This window comes from Sapajus apella, unplaced genomic scaffold, assembly GCF_009761245.1.
Source record: "Sapajus apella isolate SASKATOON/1434 unplaced genomic scaffold, GSC_monkey_1.0 scaffold35, whole genome shotgun sequence".
Taxonomy (NCBI): domain Eukaryota; kingdom Metazoa; phylum Chordata; class Mammalia; order Primates; family Cebidae; genus Sapajus; species Sapajus apella.
Genome location: NW_022436975.1, coordinates 4,915,344 through 4,935,089, shown reverse-complemented (window position 1 = coordinate 4,935,089; position 19,746 = coordinate 4,915,344). Strand labels below are relative to the sequence as shown.

Below are 19,746 nucleotides of genomic sequence, written 5' to 3'. Positions count from 1 at the left end.
AACACAAAGAGTACCTGAGACAGCTCTCAATCAATGTAAAAAGTTTATTTTGGCCGGGCGCGGTGGCTCACGCCTGTAATCCCAGCACTTTGGTAGGCCGAGGCGGGTGGATCACGAGGTCAAGAGATCGAGACCATCCTGGTCAACATGGTGAAACCCCGTCTCTAACTAAAAATACAAAACATTAGCTGGGCATGGTGGTGCGTGTCTGTAATCCCAGCTACTCAGGAAGTTGAGGCAGGAGAATTGCCTGAACCCAGGAGGCGGAGGTTGCGGTGAGCCAAGATCGCGCCATTGCACTCCAGCCTGGGTAACAAGAGTGAAACTCTGTCTCAAAAAAAAAAAAGTTTATTTTGTCTAGGTTAAGGATGCACGCATGACACACCCTCAGGAGGTCCTGCTGACCTGTGCCCAAGGTAGTTGGGGTACAGCTTGCTTACATTTTAGGGAGACTTGAGACATCAATCAATATATGTAAGATGTACATTGGTTGGGTTCAGTAAGGCAGGACAAGTTGAAGGGGGAGGGGGAGGAGAAACGGGTTTGAGGGGAAAAGGGGGTATGCAGGGAGGTGGGTGGGGGGGTTCCAGGTCAGAAGTAGATAAGAGACAAAATTCTGTATTCTTTTGAGTCCTCGATCAGCCTTCCACTGAATACTCAATTTAGTGTGGGTCAGTGAATCTGCAGTTTTACATAGTCAGTAGGGCAGGGCAAGCAATCAGATATGCATTTGTCTCAGGTGAGCCTCAGAGGGATGCCTTTGTGTTCTGTCTGTCCTCCATCCACAAAGAATTTCCTTGTGGGCGAATCATGAGGGAGGTATGTAGCTTTTCATCTTTGTAGCTAACTTATGTAGGAATAAAATGGGAGGCAGGTTTGCCTGACATAGTTCCCAGCTTGACTTTTCCCTTGGTTTAGTGATTTTGGGGTCCTGAGATTTATTTTCCTTTCACAATACTTAGGCATAATTGTTTTTTATTATTCAAAATAGTTTATGCTAGGCTCAGTGGCTCATGCCTGTAATCCCAACACTTTGGGAGGCTGAGATGGGAGGATCACTTGAGCCCAGGAGGTAGAGGCTGCAGTGAGCCATCATCGCACCATTGCACTCCAGCCTGGGCAACAGAGCAAGATTCTGTCTCAAAAAAGCAGAGTTTATTTATTAAAAATACTTTGAATGGGATATAATTTTATTTATTTTTAATGTCTATCTTTAGAGTGTGCAGCATGATGTTTTGATATATATATATATATATATATATATACACAGAGTGCAGTGGCTACTGTGGTCCAGCAAATCATATCCATCCTCTCACCTTTTTTTTTTTTTTCGGTGGTGAGAACCCCTGAACTCTGCTCTCTTAGCCATTATCCTGCATACAACATGTCATTATTCCCTGCAGTCCTCCTGCCATGCATCAGACCTCTGAGCTTGCTCATCCTACCCGTCTGCAGCTTTGTATCCTTCGGCCATTTTTCCCCATTCCCTCCCGCCCGCTAATGCTCTTTTGAAAATGAAGCTTAACCATGCCAGTCCTTTGCCTAAAGCCCTTTGATTCCTCATCACCCACAGGATTACGCACAAAGTTTGTGTATGGCTTGACTCTAAAGCCCACCTGCAGCTTCATCTCACCCCTCTCTTCTTCAGCTACTCTGGACATTTCCTCCAATACTGGAACACGCTGCAGTCCTCCCCATTCCCATCTCTTCTTACCTGTTTATCTCTGGCTTCAGGTGTCAACTTAAACACCACTTCTCTGTTTCAGTTAAATCAATCTGCCCTGCGTTCCTGTGTTCCTGTATGATGTTTGTGCTTTGAAGTTAAAATTCAAGTGAATTAAAAGTGTGGTTTTCTTGGTGGGCTGTACTGAGCGCCGGAAGGTGCTGATGTTTCCTTCTGAGCGGTAGCAACCCTCTCGGCTTCCCATTCCTTGAACATGTGCCAGGTGCCCCTGCCAGCAAAGCCAGGTTGTACAGGGGGACAAGACCTTTCCTCAGGAAGCCATAATTTCAGTGGAGGCAGACACACACATGGTGCACCATCATGCTAACCAGAACATGACATCTGCTGTGATAGAAGTTACAAAGTGTGTTAGTGGGTTGGAGATGAGGTGGGCAATTTAACTAAAATATGTAATTTTCTACACACCTGAGTGTCGTCATTGTCACAGGGTCTAGAGATTAAAATTATACTCTAAAAGGCTTTCGGAAATAGAATATTTATAAAGTCTTTGAGCACACCTTAGCCACAGTAGGTGCTTCTGCGGCGCTCAGCTCATTCATTTTTCAGAAAGCACCAGTGTAGCTCCTGGCCCAAATATTGACACTACCAAAGCCAATTTGCTGTGTTTGATTTCTGACAAGTAGAGGAGAAAAGACCTATGTTCAGGCTGGAGTATTATTGAAGAGAAGAGGACAGGTTTATATGATGAAGTACTTCCATTTTACTGCTGCTTTGTTTTTCTGGATTAGTTTTAATTGTTTGTCAAGTGCAGGTGTTCATTGTCAAATGGGAGGGGCACTCCGATCTCTGCATTCCTGCTGCACCCACACAATCACGCCCCGAACCAGGCCCTGAACTCACATGAGGCCGCCCGGAACTGGGGAGCTCCCTGCACAGGAAGGGCTCAGATGTCCCTCAGGAGCTCCTGGGATGTAAGGAATAGTTAGAATTCCTCTATCTGCATTTTCCAAGCCTCAGTCACGACTGCCTTGTCCCAGCAAAGTCACACTCGTCACCGTGGTGGCTGAGACTCTCCCATGAAGAGATGACAAACGTTTACTTCCTCATTATAATCTTAAAATGCTATAAATTTAAAGGTGTGCCTACCATCAGACCTTGAGGCTCAACTATTTTATTGAAGGTTAGGTTTTCTCTTGCTTTGAAGGAGTTGCACATATTCCCAATTGTCTGTATAAATTGCATTTTCTGGATGATGTAGTTTTAGTGAGTACAAGGTGAAGTCTGAGATACAATTTTATTTTTACGTTTTATTGTGTATTAAGCGCAAAGCCTTCCAAGTGGGAGAGATCATGACCTAAGTGCATTTCAGTTTGTTCTGTTTACTGGGGAGAAAGATGATTATGGGGATAGGAGGCCACTGTCAGGGCACGGTCACAAAAGGATGATGGCTTGGACCAGACTCGTGTTGAGGGAAGGAGAAAGAAGTGAGTGGGTCTGGGATAATTTGTTGGCGGTGGAATACATAAAACTAACTCGTAGGTTGGGTGTTGTGGTGAGGGAAAAAGGAAGTCAAGCATAACTCCTGGAGCTGGGGCCTGGTCAAGAGTGATGCCACTTCAGTCAGTCTTCAGTGGACTGAGGAACACGGGGAGAAACAGGTCTGAGCAGAGGGAAAAGGAGATGTTCCATTGTGGCTGTGCACTTTTGAGAGGTCTGGAAGGTACTCTTTGTGCCGCAGGGCAAGCTGTGAGCTGCACTGGAGTTTTGGAGCCTCCAGTGGTCAGGGCTGGAGACACCCAGTTTGGGATCAGCTAAATAAACTGCCACGAATTCATGTGTTTAGTGCCTTATTAAGTATTTAGCATATTAAGGATATTTTAAATGGCAGAAATACATTCAAGAAATTCTGAAGGTGTTTTTTTTTCTTTTCAGAAATATTCCCAAGAGATTCTAACTTAAAAGACAAATTCATAAAGCATTTCACAGGCAAGTACAAAATTTATCAGTGATTCCATTCACTAAATAAAAAGACTGTTTCAGATGACTATGTCAGGCTCTAGGGCTATGAAGATAAATGTCTGTAAGGGACTCACGGTCCAGCTGGGGAGATGGATGGATGGATGCTACTAAGTTGTGTTAACTGTAATGTTAACCAGCCCTTAATAAGTAATAGAAGTATGAACCACATTTTAAGGATACACAGGAAGTGAATGAATTCTTGGCTAAGAACTACCAAGAAAGACTTGTAGCAGACACAGTATGTAAGGTGGCCTTTAAGGGACGAATAAGGCTTTCCCATGGTGAGAGGCCTTCTGTTCAGAGGAGCGCATTGAGTACCATGAAGGCGCAGGGTGTGATTTAGGTAAGGACAGGTGTGCATAGACTGTGGGTGGGCTTAGGTGGGGTCATCTGTGGCCCTGGGCGAATATACGGCTGGAAAGGTAGGTTGGCATCATGTTGTGGATAATCTTAAATGGCATGCTGAAGAATTCAGACTCTGCCAGCCAGGCAGGGGGTAAGGAGGGAGGGGGCAATAGAAATTTTTTGAACAGGGAGGGACAGACTTTCATATGCTACATGTTTTGAAAAATTTTTTATTTTTTTATTGTTATTTTTTTAGACGGATTTTCGGTCTTGTTTCCAAGGCTGGAGTGCAGTGACATGATCTTGGCTCACCGTGACCTCTGCCTTCTGGGTTCAAGTGATTCTCCTGCCTCAGCCTCCCAAGTAGCTGGGATTATAGGCATGTGCCATCATGCCTAGTTAATTTCTTTTGTGTTTTTAATAGAGACGGGGTTTCACCATGTTGCCAGGCTGGTCTTGAACTCCCGGCCTCAAGTGATTCATCAGCTTTGGCCTCCCAAAGTGCTGGGATTAAAAGCGTGAGCCACTGCGCCCAGCCAGAATTTTTTTTGAGACAGGCTCGGGCTCCATTACGCAGGCTGGAGTGCAGTGTGAGATCACGGCTCACTACAGCCTCAAACAGATAAACTCAAGGGATCCTCCCACCTAAGCCTCCCAAGTGGCTGGGACAGCACGCAGCTTCACACGCAGCTAATGTTCTATTTTTCGTAGAGATGGGGTCTCACTATGTTGCCCAGGTTGGTCTTGAACTCCTGGCTCAAGCGATCCTCCTGCCTCAGCCTCCCAAAGCACTGGGGTTACAGTTGTGAGCCACTGCACTGGGCACACCTGCCACATCTTGAGCACAGATGAAATGCTGTCCCGTTTTGTTCTTCATATCAACTTTGTGAATCATTTGCATGTTGTCCTGTGCCCTAAGTTCTAGCAAATCACTGAGGTATTTTGAACAGTACACCCCCAAATTTACTATTGCCATTGCCTCTGTGTTCCCGTCATCCCAGCTGCTTTTTTTTTTTTTTTTGCACCTCAAGCCTATAATATGGGAAAGACGTGGTTTTCCCACTTAGTCAAGTCCTAGGGCCGTGTCTGTTTGTTAACGGGAAGGATGGTCCTGAGGATCAAGTGGAAATGCACTGGCAGGGCGCAGGGATGTGTCAGGGTCTCGAGCCTCTTGAGGTAGCTGTGAGTGACACGACTGTGGACCCCACAAGAAGCAGACTCCAGAGGGAGGGAGGGATGAATATTTTATTGTTGTTTTTAGAGGTAGGGCCTCACTCTGTCTCCCAGGCTGGAGTGCAGTGGTGTGATCGTAGCTCACTGTAGCCTCCAACTCCTGGGCTCAAGGGATCCTCTTGCCTCAGCCTCCAGAGTAACTGAACTGGGACTACAGGCATGTGCCGCCATGCCTGGCTAATTTTTTATTTTTATTTTTTGTAGAGACAGGGTCCCACTATGGTGCCTAGGCTGTTCTTGAACTCCTGGGCTCAAGTGATTCTCCTCTCTTGGCCTCTCAAAGTCCTGGGATTACAGATGAGAGCCACTGCACCCCATTGAAGATGAAAGTGGGCCCTACCTTGGATTTAAAGGGAGAGACAAGGGACTTCTCAAGGCCCTGCCCATTTTACAATTATCCTAGACACTAATAAGATGCAAATTATGATAAATAGAAAATGGAATAAATGTCTTGCCATGTAAACATTAATTGCTATTAAATAAAAGCAAAGTAGAAACCAAAGATATTTGTTCTTTTTACTTCTTGTCCGCTTGATTTGCTCTCTACACACTTTCTTTTTCTGTCCAGAGCTTTTTCCTTCTAATTTTTCTAGATGGTTCTCCTAAATCTGAAGATTCCATTATGTGAGATGTTGAGAATGTGGAATGAATTTAGAATTTTTTTCATAGACCAAAGCTGTGCCTCCCACAGAGCCTGGGTGAAGGGAAGAGCTCTTCGGCACGTTCTTTTAAGGGCATGGAGGGATGGAAGCTGCCCTTATATCACATCCACCTATGAAGTGCTAGGAAATTTGTTTGGAAAACATGCCTATGTTTATAATAAGCATTCTTTTCCTGTGCTCTAGGCTCAGTCACATTTTCACCAGAATGCAGCAAACATTTCCACCGACTCTATTACAACACAAGGGAGTGCTCAACGCCAGCTTGTAAGTAACTTGGGCATCGCTTTTTTTTTTGTTAATTATCCCTCAATAAATATGTATAATTTTAAACTTCAGATGTCTGTGGGTAGGAAGTAGTAGACTAAACAGTGCATGAGATTCTGTTTATAACACTGACAGTAGCTAAGGTTTGTGTGAACTGTTGCCGCTGTAAGGAATGAAACCACATTCTAATTGGGAATCTATTCAAATCTGATAATAGCCAGATTTCCTTAAAGACCAAAGTGTTTGTTAGGATTTAAACATCTTAACATGATTCACATTCCTTGGCATAAATAAGGTGCTCTCTCATATAAATGAAAAAAATGAGATGACTGTGAACTCTAAGTAAAAATTTTCTCATAAGTTATTTTAAAGTAAATATTTTTTATATCACATCATTTATATAATGGTGCTAGATTTTTCTGAGTAATGATAGCATGTAAATGTTGCTATATTTCTTTTGGATACTTAAGTTACTGAAGTTAATAATAATTCTAAACATAATATTTAAGTGTTATCATTTAAAGTGCCCAATTTATGATTTTGTATGGTAACTCAAGTTGGCTGTTTTTAAATTCCTTTCTAAGCCTCAACTTTCCTTTTTTTTTTTTTTTTTTTTTTTTTGAGACAGAGTTTCACTCTTGTTACCCAGGCTGGAGTGCAATGGCGCGATCTCGGCTCACCGCAACCTCTGCCTCCCAGGTTCAGGCAATTCTCCTGCCTCAGCCTCCCAAGCAGCTGGGGCTACAGGCACGTGCCACCATGCCCAGCTAATTTTTTGTATTTTTAGTAGAGACGGGGTTTCACCATGTTGACCAGGATGGTCTTGATCTCTTGACCTCGTGATCCACCCGCCTCGGCCTCCCAAAGTGCTGGGATTACAGGCTTGAGCCACCGCGCCCGGCCTCAACTTTCCTTTTAAAGAACATGAATTCTAAGCATTTTGTTTCTTTTTAACTAGATTGCTCATCTTGAGGAATATTGAATTTTACTCAGCATGTTAAGTTGGATTTGTTATAATTTTTTCTTCTTTTTCTTTTTTTTTTTTTTGAGACTGAGTTTGGCTCTTGTTACCCAGGCTGGAGTGCAATGGCGCGATCTCGGCTCACCGCAACCTCCACCTCCTGGGTTCAGGCAATTCTCCTGCCTCAACCTCCTGAGTAGCTGGGACTACAGGCACGCACCACCGTGCCCAGCTAATTTTTTATATTTTTAGTAAAGACGGGGTTTCACCATGTTGACCAGGATGGTCTCGATCTCTTGACCTCGTGACCCACCTGCCTCAGCCTCCCAAAGTGCTGGGATTACAGGCGTGAGCCACCGCGCCCGGCTGTTATAATTTTTTCAAAAACAACTTGTGTTTAGGCCAGTGTGGTGGCTCATGGCTGTTATCCCAGCACTTTGAGAGGCCGAGGCAGGTGGATTGCTTGCGCTCAGGTGTTTGAGACCAGCCTTAGCAACGTGGTGAAACTCTCTATCCACCAAAAATACAAAAATTAGCCAGTCTCACAATCCAGCTTCAAAATAAATATATACATAAATAGATTACAATTCAAAAATAAAATAAAAAATCAACTTGTATTTAATGACTAAAGGAAGTGAATCACATTGGATTCCAGGCAGAATGACTAATGGTAGCCCAGCATGGTGGAGAAAGCACAGGCTTTGGGATAAAGCTTTTGATTTGTTGTGGGGCAATTAATTAACATTCTCAGGCTCTTGTCTCATCTCTGAAGTGAAGATAGGAATAGTACCTTCCTGATTGTGTTCTTAAAAGAATTGATGAGAAAATCCATTTCTCACCTGATATGGTAGGCATTTATTAAACTGTAGCCATTATGTGAATTAGTGACAATAACAACATGATTTCCCCCACATTTCTAGTAATCTATATATAATTTACCTTTAAATGTTTTTCCTAGATTACAAAAGATGTGCTAGATTGTTAACAAGATTAGCAGTGAGTCCACTGTGCTCCCAGACCTAGCACACCTACCCTGTGAGTATATATTTTTCTTATCTTGTTTAATAGTTTAACTTTAGTGTTTAAACATTTTTTCTTTTTTTTTAGTTGACACATAATGATTGTACATATTTATGGGGTACAGTATGACATTTTGATACTTGCATGCCTCAAACATTTATTACTTTTTTGTATTGTGAACATTCAAAACCTTCTTTTCCAGCTTTATAAAAAAATAAATAAATTGTAGGTCGCCAGATTCACCGTACAATGCTGCAGAGCCCCAGAACCTGCTCTTACGTGCGTCTGTAGTTTGTAGTCACTAACCAACCTCTCCCTAGCTGTGCCTCCCCACTTCTCTTTAGCTCCTTCTTCTTCTTCTTTTTTGTGACAGAATCTCGCTCTGTTGTCCAGGCTGGAGTGCAGTGGCACCCTCTTGGCTTACTGCAACCTCTGCCTCCCAGATTCAAGTGATCCTCATGCGTTAGCCTCCGCAGTAGCTAGGATTACAGGCATGCACCACCACACCCAGCAAATTTTTGTATTTTTAGTAGAGATGGTGTTTCACCCTGTTGGCCAAGCTGGTCTCGAATTTCTGACCTTGAGTGGTCTGCCTGCCTTGGCCTCCCAAAGTGCTGGGATTACAAGTGTGAGCTGCCAGGCCTGGTCTTCTTTGTGTTCTAATACCCAACATTCTTCTCTCTACTTCCACGAGCTTAATTTTTTTTTTAGCTCCCTCATATGAGTGAGAATATTTATCTTTCTGTGCCTGACTTACTTCACTTAACATAATGTCCTCCAGCTTCATCTATGCTGCCTTCAATGATAACACTGTATTCTTTTTATGGCTGAATAGTATTCCATTGTGTATATACACCACATTTTCTTTATCCATTAATCTATTGATGGATGTTAAGGTTGATTGCCTATCTTGTGAACAGTACTGCAATAAACATAAGGGTGCAGGTATCCCTTTGATATACTGATTTCCTTTCCTTTGGATAACACCCAGTCATGGAATTTTGGGGTCATATGGTAGTTCCAATTTTAGTTTTGTTTTGAGACTTCCTTACTGTTGTTCATAATGGCTGTACTATTTTACATTTCCATCAACAGGGTATAAGGGTTCCTTTTTCTCTGTGTCCTCACCAGCATTTATTTTTTGTTATTTTGACAATAGCTATTCTAACTGGGACGAGATAATATCTCATTGTGGTTATGATTTGCATTTCCCTAATGATTAGTGATGTTTTGATTTTTTTCATATATTTGTTAGACATTTGTATGTCTTCTTTTGAGAAATGTCTCTTCAGATACTTCACCCTCTTTTAAATCAGATTATCTGGTTTTTAGTGTTTAATTGTTTGTGTATCCTTGTCAGGTGAATGGTTTGCAAATCTTTTCTTACTTTCTAAATGTTGTGTCTTTACTCTGAATAGTCTGATTTTCTTAAAAAAATAATATCAGAAGCCAGGAAGCCTGTTTTAGAAATACCTAGTGAATTTAATCTGTGGATTTTTCACTAAGTGTTAAAACTTGTTCTAAATGAAAGACTGTTTTTTGTTTTTGTTTTTTTTTTTGAGATGGAGTTTTTTGCTTTTGTTGCCCAGGCTGGAGTGCAATGATGCCATCTCTGCTCACTGCAACCTCTGCCTCCCAGCTTCAAGTGATTCTCCTGCCTCAGCCTCCCGAGTAGCTGAGATTACAGGCATGCACTACCATGCCCAGCCAATTTTTATATTTTTAATAGAGATGGGGTTTTCCCATGTTGGTCAGGCTGGTCTCGAACTCCTGACCTCAGGTGATCCACCCGCCTTGGCCTCCCAAAGTGTTGGGATTACAGGCGTGAGCCACCGTTCCCGGCCTAAGACTGTTTTAATGAATTAGTTTAAAATATCCTCGGCCGGGTGCTGTGGCTCACACCTGTAATCCTAGCAGTTTGGGAGGCCGAGGTGGGTGGATCACCTGAGGTCAGGAGTTCCAGACCAGCCTGGCCATCATGGTGAAACCCCATCTTTAAAATAAAGTAAAATAAAATAAAATATCCTCAACAGTGATTGCATTAAGATAGTTTTTTAACACCCTTACCAGCCCTGAGTGATTTCCAAAAATCTTTCAGCATTTAGTGTTATTTTATGATTGTGCAGAAACATTATGGGGATAGACATTAGATGAACAAAATTACTTATGCAGACCTATTTTTCAGCTTTCCAAAATATCTAATAAAGATGAAACCAGGACTTAAAACTTTGATACGGACTGTAGGTAGGAAACAGAGAGAAGCTATTGTAATAAGAGATAAAGCAAACAATAAAAAAGATAATGAACATGTAATTATTTCTTGCTCTAGGCTATTACTTTACAAGAGTGAAATGGCAAGTCAGAATTTTAATTCTGGCTAATTTATCCTAGAAGCCCTTGGGCAATAAAGTATTTATACAATTCTAAATAAAGAGATTGTAAATTGTAACATTTATTTTAAAAAGTAAAATCTATACAAAATACTGAAAGATACTTATTTCTTTGCAAATATTTATCTCATCAGTTCTTTCACAGTCTAGTGCCAAGTCAATTTTTTTGGGGTCAGCATTTCAGCACCATGGACAAGTCCTTTTAAGGCAACTGGTTCCTCAGGTTGTGAAGGTGGGAATGAAAGTCATAGAGGACTTGTAGCCTAAGATTAATCATGACTATCTTGAACTGACCAGTACAACTCAATATATCCAAAAGAACTGCGTGGGGATTTACTTAAATGACTCACAGTTTTGTTGTGACAACTACTGAGAAAATCCTGATCTATTATTGTTGCTATACTTATAGTCTTATTTTAAAAGCTATTATTACACATTAATGATAATAATTAGAACAGTTAGTTCTGCATATCTACAGTTGATAAATTGAAAAAAAAAATTTTTTTAGATTAAGAAAATAAACTAGGTTATTTTAGTGGTAGGATACTTAAAATCAATTGCTCTCAACCTACCTGTCTCAAAGCTTGCTTCCTTGTGCGCTTTCTTTTTCCTTTCTTTTCTTTCTTTCTTTCTTTCTTTCTTTCTTTCTTTCTTTCTTTCTTTCTTTCTTTCTTTCTTTCTTTCTTTCTTTCTTTCTTTCTTTCTATCTTTCCTTCTTTTTCTTTCTTTCTTTCTTTCTTTTCTTTTTTCTTTCTTTCTTTTTTTTTTCTTTCTTTCTTTTTCTTTCTTCTTTCTTTCCCTTTCTCTTTTTTTTTCTTTCGCTTTCTTGTTTTCTTGCTTGCTTTCTTGCTTTCTTCTCTCTCTGTCTCTCTTTCTTTCTTTTCTTTCTTTTTTTCTTTTTTTTTCTTGACAGGGCCTTACTCTGTTGCCCAAGCTGGAGTGGAGTAGCTTGATTGTAGCTTGGTGTAGCATCAACCCCCCAGGCTCAAGTGATCCTCCCACCTCAGCCTCTCAAGTAGCTGGGACTCTTGCTACCATGCTCAGCTAATTTTTTTTTTTTTTAATGGAGACAGCATCTTACTATGTTGTCTAGGCTGGTCTCGAGCTTTTGGGCTCAAGTGATCCTCCATTCTTAGCCACCTGAAGTGTTGGAATTACAGACATAAGCCACCGTGCCATTGTCAATGCTTTTCAATAATGCAAAACATGAATCAAGAAAATTCACTTGGTTATCGAAATGACCTAAATCAAGTTATGTTCATCTCTTTCTTTGTCTTTAATATATTTCAGTCAATGAGTAAATTTGCTTAAAGTGCCAAACAACACAATACTGGAAAAGTTTCCCCAAACAGTTACTGTATTATAATTTAAAATAATGTACACAAACTTACATTCTCCTGGGCTAGATCATAGAAGACAGGGCTGATAACATGACTTTTAAAAATTATAGGTTGTAGAGACTTAGTGATTTTCTCTATAGGAATTATCTGTGATAATATCGGTTTGGAATTATTTATTTAATAATATTTACAATCAAGATTAGATTAATAAATGTTAGGGATGGCCAGGAATAGTGGCTCACACCTGTAATCCCAGCACTTTGGGAGGTCAAGGTGGGCAGATCATGAGGTCAGGAGTTTGAGACCAGCCTGACCAACATGGTAAAACCCCATTTCTATTAAAAATACAAAAAATTAGCCGGACATGGTGGTGTGCACCTATAATCCCAGCTACCTAGGAGGCTGAGGCGGGAAAATTGCTTGAACCCAGGAGGTGGAGGTTGCATTGAACTGAGATCACGCCACTGCACTCCAGCCTGGGTGACAGGGTGAGACTCCATCTCAAAAAAAAAAAAATAAAAAATAAAAAAAAAAATAAATATTAGGGATATTTAATGAATTGTTTAAAAGTTGTCAAGTTCTTTTCTGTTTTGATATGTCTAGATATCATAATCTTTAAGGGAAAAATATATATTTTTTTTTTTTTTTTTTTTGAGACCGAGTTTCACTCATGTTACCCAGGCTGGAGTGCAATGGCGCGATCTCGGCTCACCGCAACCTCCGCCTCCTGGGTTCAGGCAATTCTCCTGCCTCAGCCTCCTGAGTAGCTGGGATTACAGGCACGCGCCACCATGCCCAGCTGATTTTTTGTATTTTTAGTAGAGACGGGGTTTCACCATGTTGACCAGGATGGTCTCGATCTCTTGACCTCGTGATCCACCCGCCTCGGCCTCCCAAAGTGCTGGGATTACAGGCTTGAGCCACCGCACCCGGCCGAAAAATATTTTTTAAAGCCTCTAAAGGTACTGATCAACCTTCCAGCCTCTCTGTACACACATTAGTCTGTATTCTTAGGATTAGACTGTAAATTAGAAGTCCACAGATTCTTTAAGCAAAATAAAATAAAACTATTGAAACTATATATATTTTTAGGTATTCTAAAAACCAGCTTATAAATGATATGGTTCTTCATCTCCCCCACAGGCATCTCCTAACAAGGTACATCTAATTTGAAGAAGTGCCTCAAATCATGAAAAATGTAAAAAAAAGATGAAAATTCTAGTTTTATGGATATTAAGATAAGTAAAATAAGAGAATTCCCAGAAATAACTGGTTAGCTGTGTCCTGTCATAGGATGTAGTCTTTCTTGCTTTATCTTTTTGTATATACAGTAATTTATAATTTTGTAAAACAGTTTGAATCTCATATTGAAAATTAGATATTAAAAATTGTGTGATTTTATTTTATTTTTACTAGGTATATTATTTTCTCTATATGGTTAACATTCTAATTAAACGTTTAATTGTGTAAATTATCTCGTGAGAGTGCCAGTGAGAAATGATTTTTTTTGTATATGACTGTTAGTAATGTTTGTCAGATCATCATGTACCAAGTTAAATTTTATAATTCTTATTTAATATTTAAATACATGTATTTAGAACTTGTTTTTACTTGCATTAAATTGAAATGTGAATTTTATTAAAGCTGAAATATGAAAAAAATGTGTTTTCTTTGAATTAAAGATATTTGGAATAGAGGTTATGCTTTTGAAGTATGATTACTACATATGTATTGTGTATAAATAGGCATTGTTTGAATTGATAATTAGAATTCCGAGACAATTTCTGCCTTTTGAAGTTAGAACATCGGATATTGCTGTTTTAAATACAAAGAAGTCCAGTTGTTCTTGGACTGGCAAGCTGTATATTAAGGAATGAAAAGAACGTATGGGTGGCCTAGGTGTTCCATTTAGAATGTAGCAGAATACTCTGATGTACCCAGGAAGCCTCATTTAAAACAATGACAAAAATCATGACTTACAACAAAACAATGGATGACCTCCATCCTTTTAGTGAGTGGACAAAGCATGAGTTGCTTAACAATACGTGAACAGTGCAGTCGTTGGCTTTTTATCACTTGCCAACTGCTTGTGTTGGTTTCATGAAGACATATGTATCTCTGTGCTACATGGAAGCCGTCACTTCAATTTTGCAGTACCTGTGGTCTCTTCCATAACTTCCAGACAGTGTACCGTGTCTATTTGTGTATGTATACATACATTCTCCTTTGTTCCTCAGAAATCCAAGCTTAAAAATGCCCCCTTGACTTCAGGAATGTTATGAAGGTACATTTTCAGTTTTTAGTTTTACTCGTTTTGATCTATGGGCAAAGACAACTCTGCATTAATGCTGTGTAATAAAGAACGAAAAAAGACTACTTTTTAGTTAATTGTACTATATAATTATAATACTACATCTGGGAAAATGAGGTAGTTTTTGATTATAAGCATCTGGGGAGCTGAGGGCTATTTTTACAAGGTGAAGAGGCTATTGAATGATGACATAAAATAACTTACTGGTGAGATATATTTGGCTAAAATACAGAAAATAGCCTAAAGGGGCTTCGTGATTAGCATGGTTTTAATAAGATAAATGATTTCAGATGCAATTCTATGAAATTAGATTTTAAGTATTCTCATAGATGTCTAGTATGCCTCAGAAATATATTCCATGCTATATATTTTTTAAAAACCCACAGATATATTAACTATTACTTCAGTTAAAATCATGTTTATTTTACTACATGATCTTCATTTTCTCATTGTAGTTATTTCAATATAGAGAGGTTGAAAGGATATGAAAGAGACTTTTAATTTGTCTCCATAGAGAAAATTTTCTCATGTGGACAAATGAGTGATTGAAACGTGAGTAGGGTAAAATATTCATGGTGTCTTGGTAAGGTAATATCCACACAATCGGAGAAATGATCTCATTGTCTAAGCAGCAAGCCAGGAGGTTAACAATGTTTTCAGAATATTTAGAGCTACATTAGCTAAGTGGGCTGTTCTCAGTGAAGCACTTGCGGGATTTAGGCAAACAACCCAGATAAGCCTGGAGCTGTCTGTGTAATCACCTAACCTGCCACTTCACTTTTTATTGTACATCTTTTGCTTTGAAAGGCAAAATGTGGCCGGGCGCGGTGGCTCAAGCCTGTAATCCCAGCACTTTGGGAGGCCGAGGCGGGTGGATCACGAGGTCAAGAGATCGAGACCATCCTGGTCAACATGGTGAAACCCCGTCTCTACTAAAAATACAAAAAATCAGCTGGGCATGGTGGCGCGTGCCTGTAATCCCAGCTACTCAGGAGGTTGAGGCAGGAGAATTGCCTGAACCCAGGAGGCGGAGGTTGCGGTGAGCTGAGATCGCGCCATTGCACTCCAGCCTGGGTAACAAGAAAGAAACTCCGTCTAAAAAAAAAAAAAAGGCAAAATGCGGTTAGTAGAGCTAGCTCTTGACATTCTAGAGGAGAGGTAGTGGGCTTTAAACTTGGGATGGAGAGGGGAGGTGTATGTTTTGTCATTTTCTACGTGGTAAAAAATCATTGACTGGAAAATCTAACTCTATCTAAAGTAGCTTTTCCCCACATTTTCAAATTGCTTCATTTGCTGCAAATCTATACAATCACACTTGTTGGTTTCTTATCTACCTCAACACAACAAGTGGCAATGAATTCTCTGTACTGTAGCAGGAGCAATCGCTGGAAAGGGATCTCTCCAATGCTGAATAAAGGTGGGAGGAGTTTATTCAGCCGGGAGACCAGGCAGTAATTTGTTGAAAACCCAGCTCCTCTAACAAAGGAAGGCTCTGCTTTATATAGGCTTATATTTTAGATGTTACATGTGGAAGAATCTTAGGTCCATAGTTTTAGGACTCACATGTGAAAAGGTTTCTGGTTTGATCTTGTTTTAAGTAAAAATAGTGTCATCCAGAGAGTTTCCCCAAGACCAAGCATGTTATTTTCAGGAAGGAGATTCAGGAGGCACCAGCTGACCTGCTGTCTCTTCTATTGAGCTGCACAGTGGATGACAGAGGGGGAGGGAATCCCAGATGCCTAGATCTTCTTCCTCATTACAAGAGAAGAGACTGTCTGCTGAAGCATTTCTAGAGCCTCCAAAGATGCCTGGTTCATAGTAGGTACTTTGTGTAGTGAAAGAATAAACAATCATCTCATACTCCAGTGAATGAGATTAAAGAACACCCTGTAATGGTCATAAAAGGCAGACAATGATTTATGAAGCACTATTGAGCAGTTGTCTAGTGACTCATCAAAACTTTTATGCTTTCTATGAAAACATAATGATGTTTACCCACTTCATTTCTACCCCTATAACTGCTTCAATTTATCCAACTCATGGATACAAGGAACCCTCCTACACTGGCATTGAAACTCAATGCCTGTGGGCCAGGTGATTAACACAAGTGATCTGATGGTACCACAGAGACCTTACTTGGTCTGGGGTAGGGCAGGTTTACAACCTCACTGCATCTTACTGGCCCATGCTGCTAAGTGAGAATGCAGGCTTCCTCTTGATTTTTCTAGGAAAACTGCAACCTGGATTTTTATGTGAAACATCTCAGTCTCTAAATGTTGGCATTTACTACAAAAATTCCAATGTATATGCCAGCCACATAAAAAAATCTGGAGTCCTTTTTGGCTCAGGAGCTGCTATTATTTGACAGCTGATGGACAGTTTTCTGTCTGGTCCCTATGGAGATTTAGTGATTGGTTTTATATTTGTGCCTTGGCTTTGGCCTGGCAGCTCCCTAATACCCTGCTCCTGGGGAGCTTTCTCCTGGGCTCCTTCTGTGTAGCCCCCAGCAAGGTAAACCACATCTCTATGTCTTTCACAGAACCCTGCAGTACCTTCTGATCCTCAACGAAGGTAACTCTTTGCCTCTTCAGTGTGTGCCAATCATAGGTGGAGAGGTTGATGAGGGGAAGAAGTGCAGAGAGGGAGTGAGAGAGACAGACATAGAGATAGATAGATAGGTAGATAGATAGTCGGTTTGAGATAAACATACTGCTCTATTTACCTATCTGCATCAAGCCAGATGTATTAGGTTCTCTTAGAGGGACAGAACTAATAGGATGTGTATGCATGTATATATTTATATACATGAGAGTTTATTAAGTATTAACTTGCACAATCGCAGGGTCCCACAATAGGCTGTCTGTGAGCTGAGAAGCAAGGAAAGCCAGTCTGAGTCCCAGAACTGAAGAACTTGGAGTCTGATATTTGAGGGCAGGAAGCATCCAGCACAGGAGAAAGATGTAGGCTGAGAGGCTAAGCTCATCTCTCTTTTTTTCACGTTTTTTGGCCTGCTTTATATTTCCTGGGAGCCGATTAGATAGTGGCCACGAGATTAAGCTTGGATCTGCCTTCCCCAGCCCACTGACTCAAATGTTAATCTCTTTTGGCAACACCCACACAGACACACCCAGAATTAATACTTTGTATCCCTCAATCCAATCAAGCTGACAGTATTAACTATCACAAGTCTACCCCTTGTCAACTCAAACCCATAGATGTCTTCTGAGATCATACATAATCTTCAAATTAAAACAATAATGAGGTCATAATCACGCCTAACGTAATACAACTATCCTGTGTACAACCAGAAATGCACCAGCCCCCAACTCAAATACTATCACATAAAGTTAACAATACTTAAATGCTGATATGAAGTCAGGAAATCTTACGTCACATGATAAAGGAAAAGGAATTAAAACGAAGACATTTTCTTAGTACAAGTGCATACATGCACAAACATGCTCTTAACAAAAGGAGGAAATACTCATGACGGTTACAGTCTTCGTTTCTGGAGCTGGTCACATGGTTGTAGCTGGTACCGATGACTATCTTATACCACCCATTCTACATTCCCCTGGCCTTCAGCAAACACCTCAGCAGGCCATGGTTTTTTTTTTCCTGGTAGAGTGACCCAAACCTTCATTCCTGAAGGGTCTGGACCATTTGTAGTCCTGCCTGGACGGAGCTGTGGTAGTTTCCCTATTGACCTTCATCAAAGGACATGGTAATACTAACAGATGCCCTAGTGGATCTCCTGTATTTCATGCATACGCTTCCTTACTTCCATTATGGAGTAGTAGAAGGATTTCATTTAGATAGAACGGGTCAATCACCTCAGCCAACACTGTAACTCCGTTCTTAGCCTGTTGACTTAAAGATAGGAGGAACCCAAAGTGTCCAGCTGCTAATCTTAACTTCCAGTTTAATGGAATTGTTGCCATGTCTCCCGGTGGCAGTGTTCCTCCCTTTGGAACTAAGACCTCTAGGCCAGCAGAATGTAACGTCTTGAGAACAGGAAAGAAATTTTTGCTACTAGATCACTAGGGGTGATGGTGTGATGCCACTTTCACTTCCACCCCTTGGTTCCTGGACCCATGAATCTTGGCTATAAGAGAAACAGACCATATATTGAATGCAGATTCAGAGCATACACGGCCTTCTGGAGAACTTTGCCTCAGGCCTGCAAAGTATTGTTGCTTAGTTGACGTTGTAATTGTGACCTCAAAAGGCCATTCCACTGTTCTATCAATCCAGTTGCTTCAAGATGAGGGGGAACATGGTAAGACCAGCGAATTCCATGAGTATCAGCCTGCTGCTGTATTTCTTTTTTTTTTTTGAGACAGAGTTTCGCTCTTGTTACCCAGGCTGGAGTGCAATGGTGCGATCTCGGCTCACCGCAACCTCCGCCTCCCGGGTTCAGGCAATTCACCTGCCCCAGCCTCCTGAGTCGCTGGGATTACAGGCACGCGCCACCATGCCCAGCTAATTTTTTGTATTTTTAGTAGAGACGGGGTTTCACCATGTTGACCAGGATGGTCTCGATCTCTTGACCTCGTGATCCACCCGCCTCGGCCTCCCAAAGTGCTGGGATTACAGGCTTGAGCTACCGCGCCCAGCCTGCTGTATTTCTTTAGTGGTAAAGTGAGTGCCTTGGACAGAAGCAATGCTGTGTGGAATACCACGATGGTGGATAAGGCATGCCGTGAGTCCATGGATGATAATCTTGGGCAGAAGCATTGCTTGCAGGATAGGCAAACTCATATCCAGAGTAAGTGTCTATTATAGTGAGGACAAACCTGATGGAAGAGATACAATATAATCAACCTGCCACCAGGTAGCTGGCTGATCACCCCGAGAAATGGTGCCATATTGAGGGCTCAGTATTGGTCCCTGCTGCTGGCAAATTGGGCACTCAGCAGTGGCCGTAGCCAGGTCAGCCTTGGTGAATGGAAGTCCATGTTGCTGAGCCCATGTGTAATCTCCATCCCTGCCACCATGGGGAATTTGTTCATGGGCCCATAGGGCAATGACAGGGATGGCTGGGAAAAGAGATTGAGTGGTGTCCACAGAATGGGTCATCCTACCATTTGATTATTAAACTCCTCCTCTGCTGAGGTCACCTGTTGGTGAGCACTCACATGGAATACAAATATTCACTTCACCACTCAGGGAGGTTTATCTGCAAACCTCTTCCCCAAATTTGCTTGTCACCAATTTTTCAATCACGTTTCTTCTAAGTCTGTGACCATCCAGCCAAACCATTGGCTATAGTCCACAAATCAGTATATAAGTGCACATCTGGCGATTTGTCCTTCCATGTAAAGTGCACAGCCAGGTGCACTGCTTGAAGCTCTGCCCACTGGGAAGATTTCCCTTCACTGATGTCCTTCAGGGACATACTAGAAAGGGGCTGTAGTGCTGCAGCTGTCCACTTTCAGGTGGTGCCTGCATATTGTGCAGAACCATCAGGCCCTAGTCTCCTCTTCCTCTGTCAACTGATCACAGGGAACTTCCCAT

At 41.2% G+C, this 19,746-nt stretch overlaps 1 protein-coding gene across 1 annotated transcript in view; it reads left to right on the top strand.

Moving 5' to 3' along the window:
• ALKAL1 (ALK and LTK ligand 1) overlaps positions 1 to 13,614 on the top strand; it is a 28,446-nt gene extending 14,832 nt beyond the window's left edge. Inside the window, exons 2-5 of the mRNA XM_032296074.1 lie at positions 3,617 to 3,670; positions 6,127 to 6,207; positions 8,127 to 8,203; positions 13,062 to 13,614. Coding sequence (XP_032151965.1) covers positions 3,617 to 3,670; positions 6,127 to 6,207; positions 8,127 to 8,191 — 200 coding nt within the window. The 3' untranslated portion in view covers positions 8,192 to 8,203; positions 13,062 to 13,614. The remainder of the gene's footprint in view (positions 1 to 3,616; positions 3,671 to 6,126; positions 6,208 to 8,126; positions 8,204 to 13,061) is intronic.
• Positions 13,615 to 19,746: the final 6,132 nt, after the last annotated feature.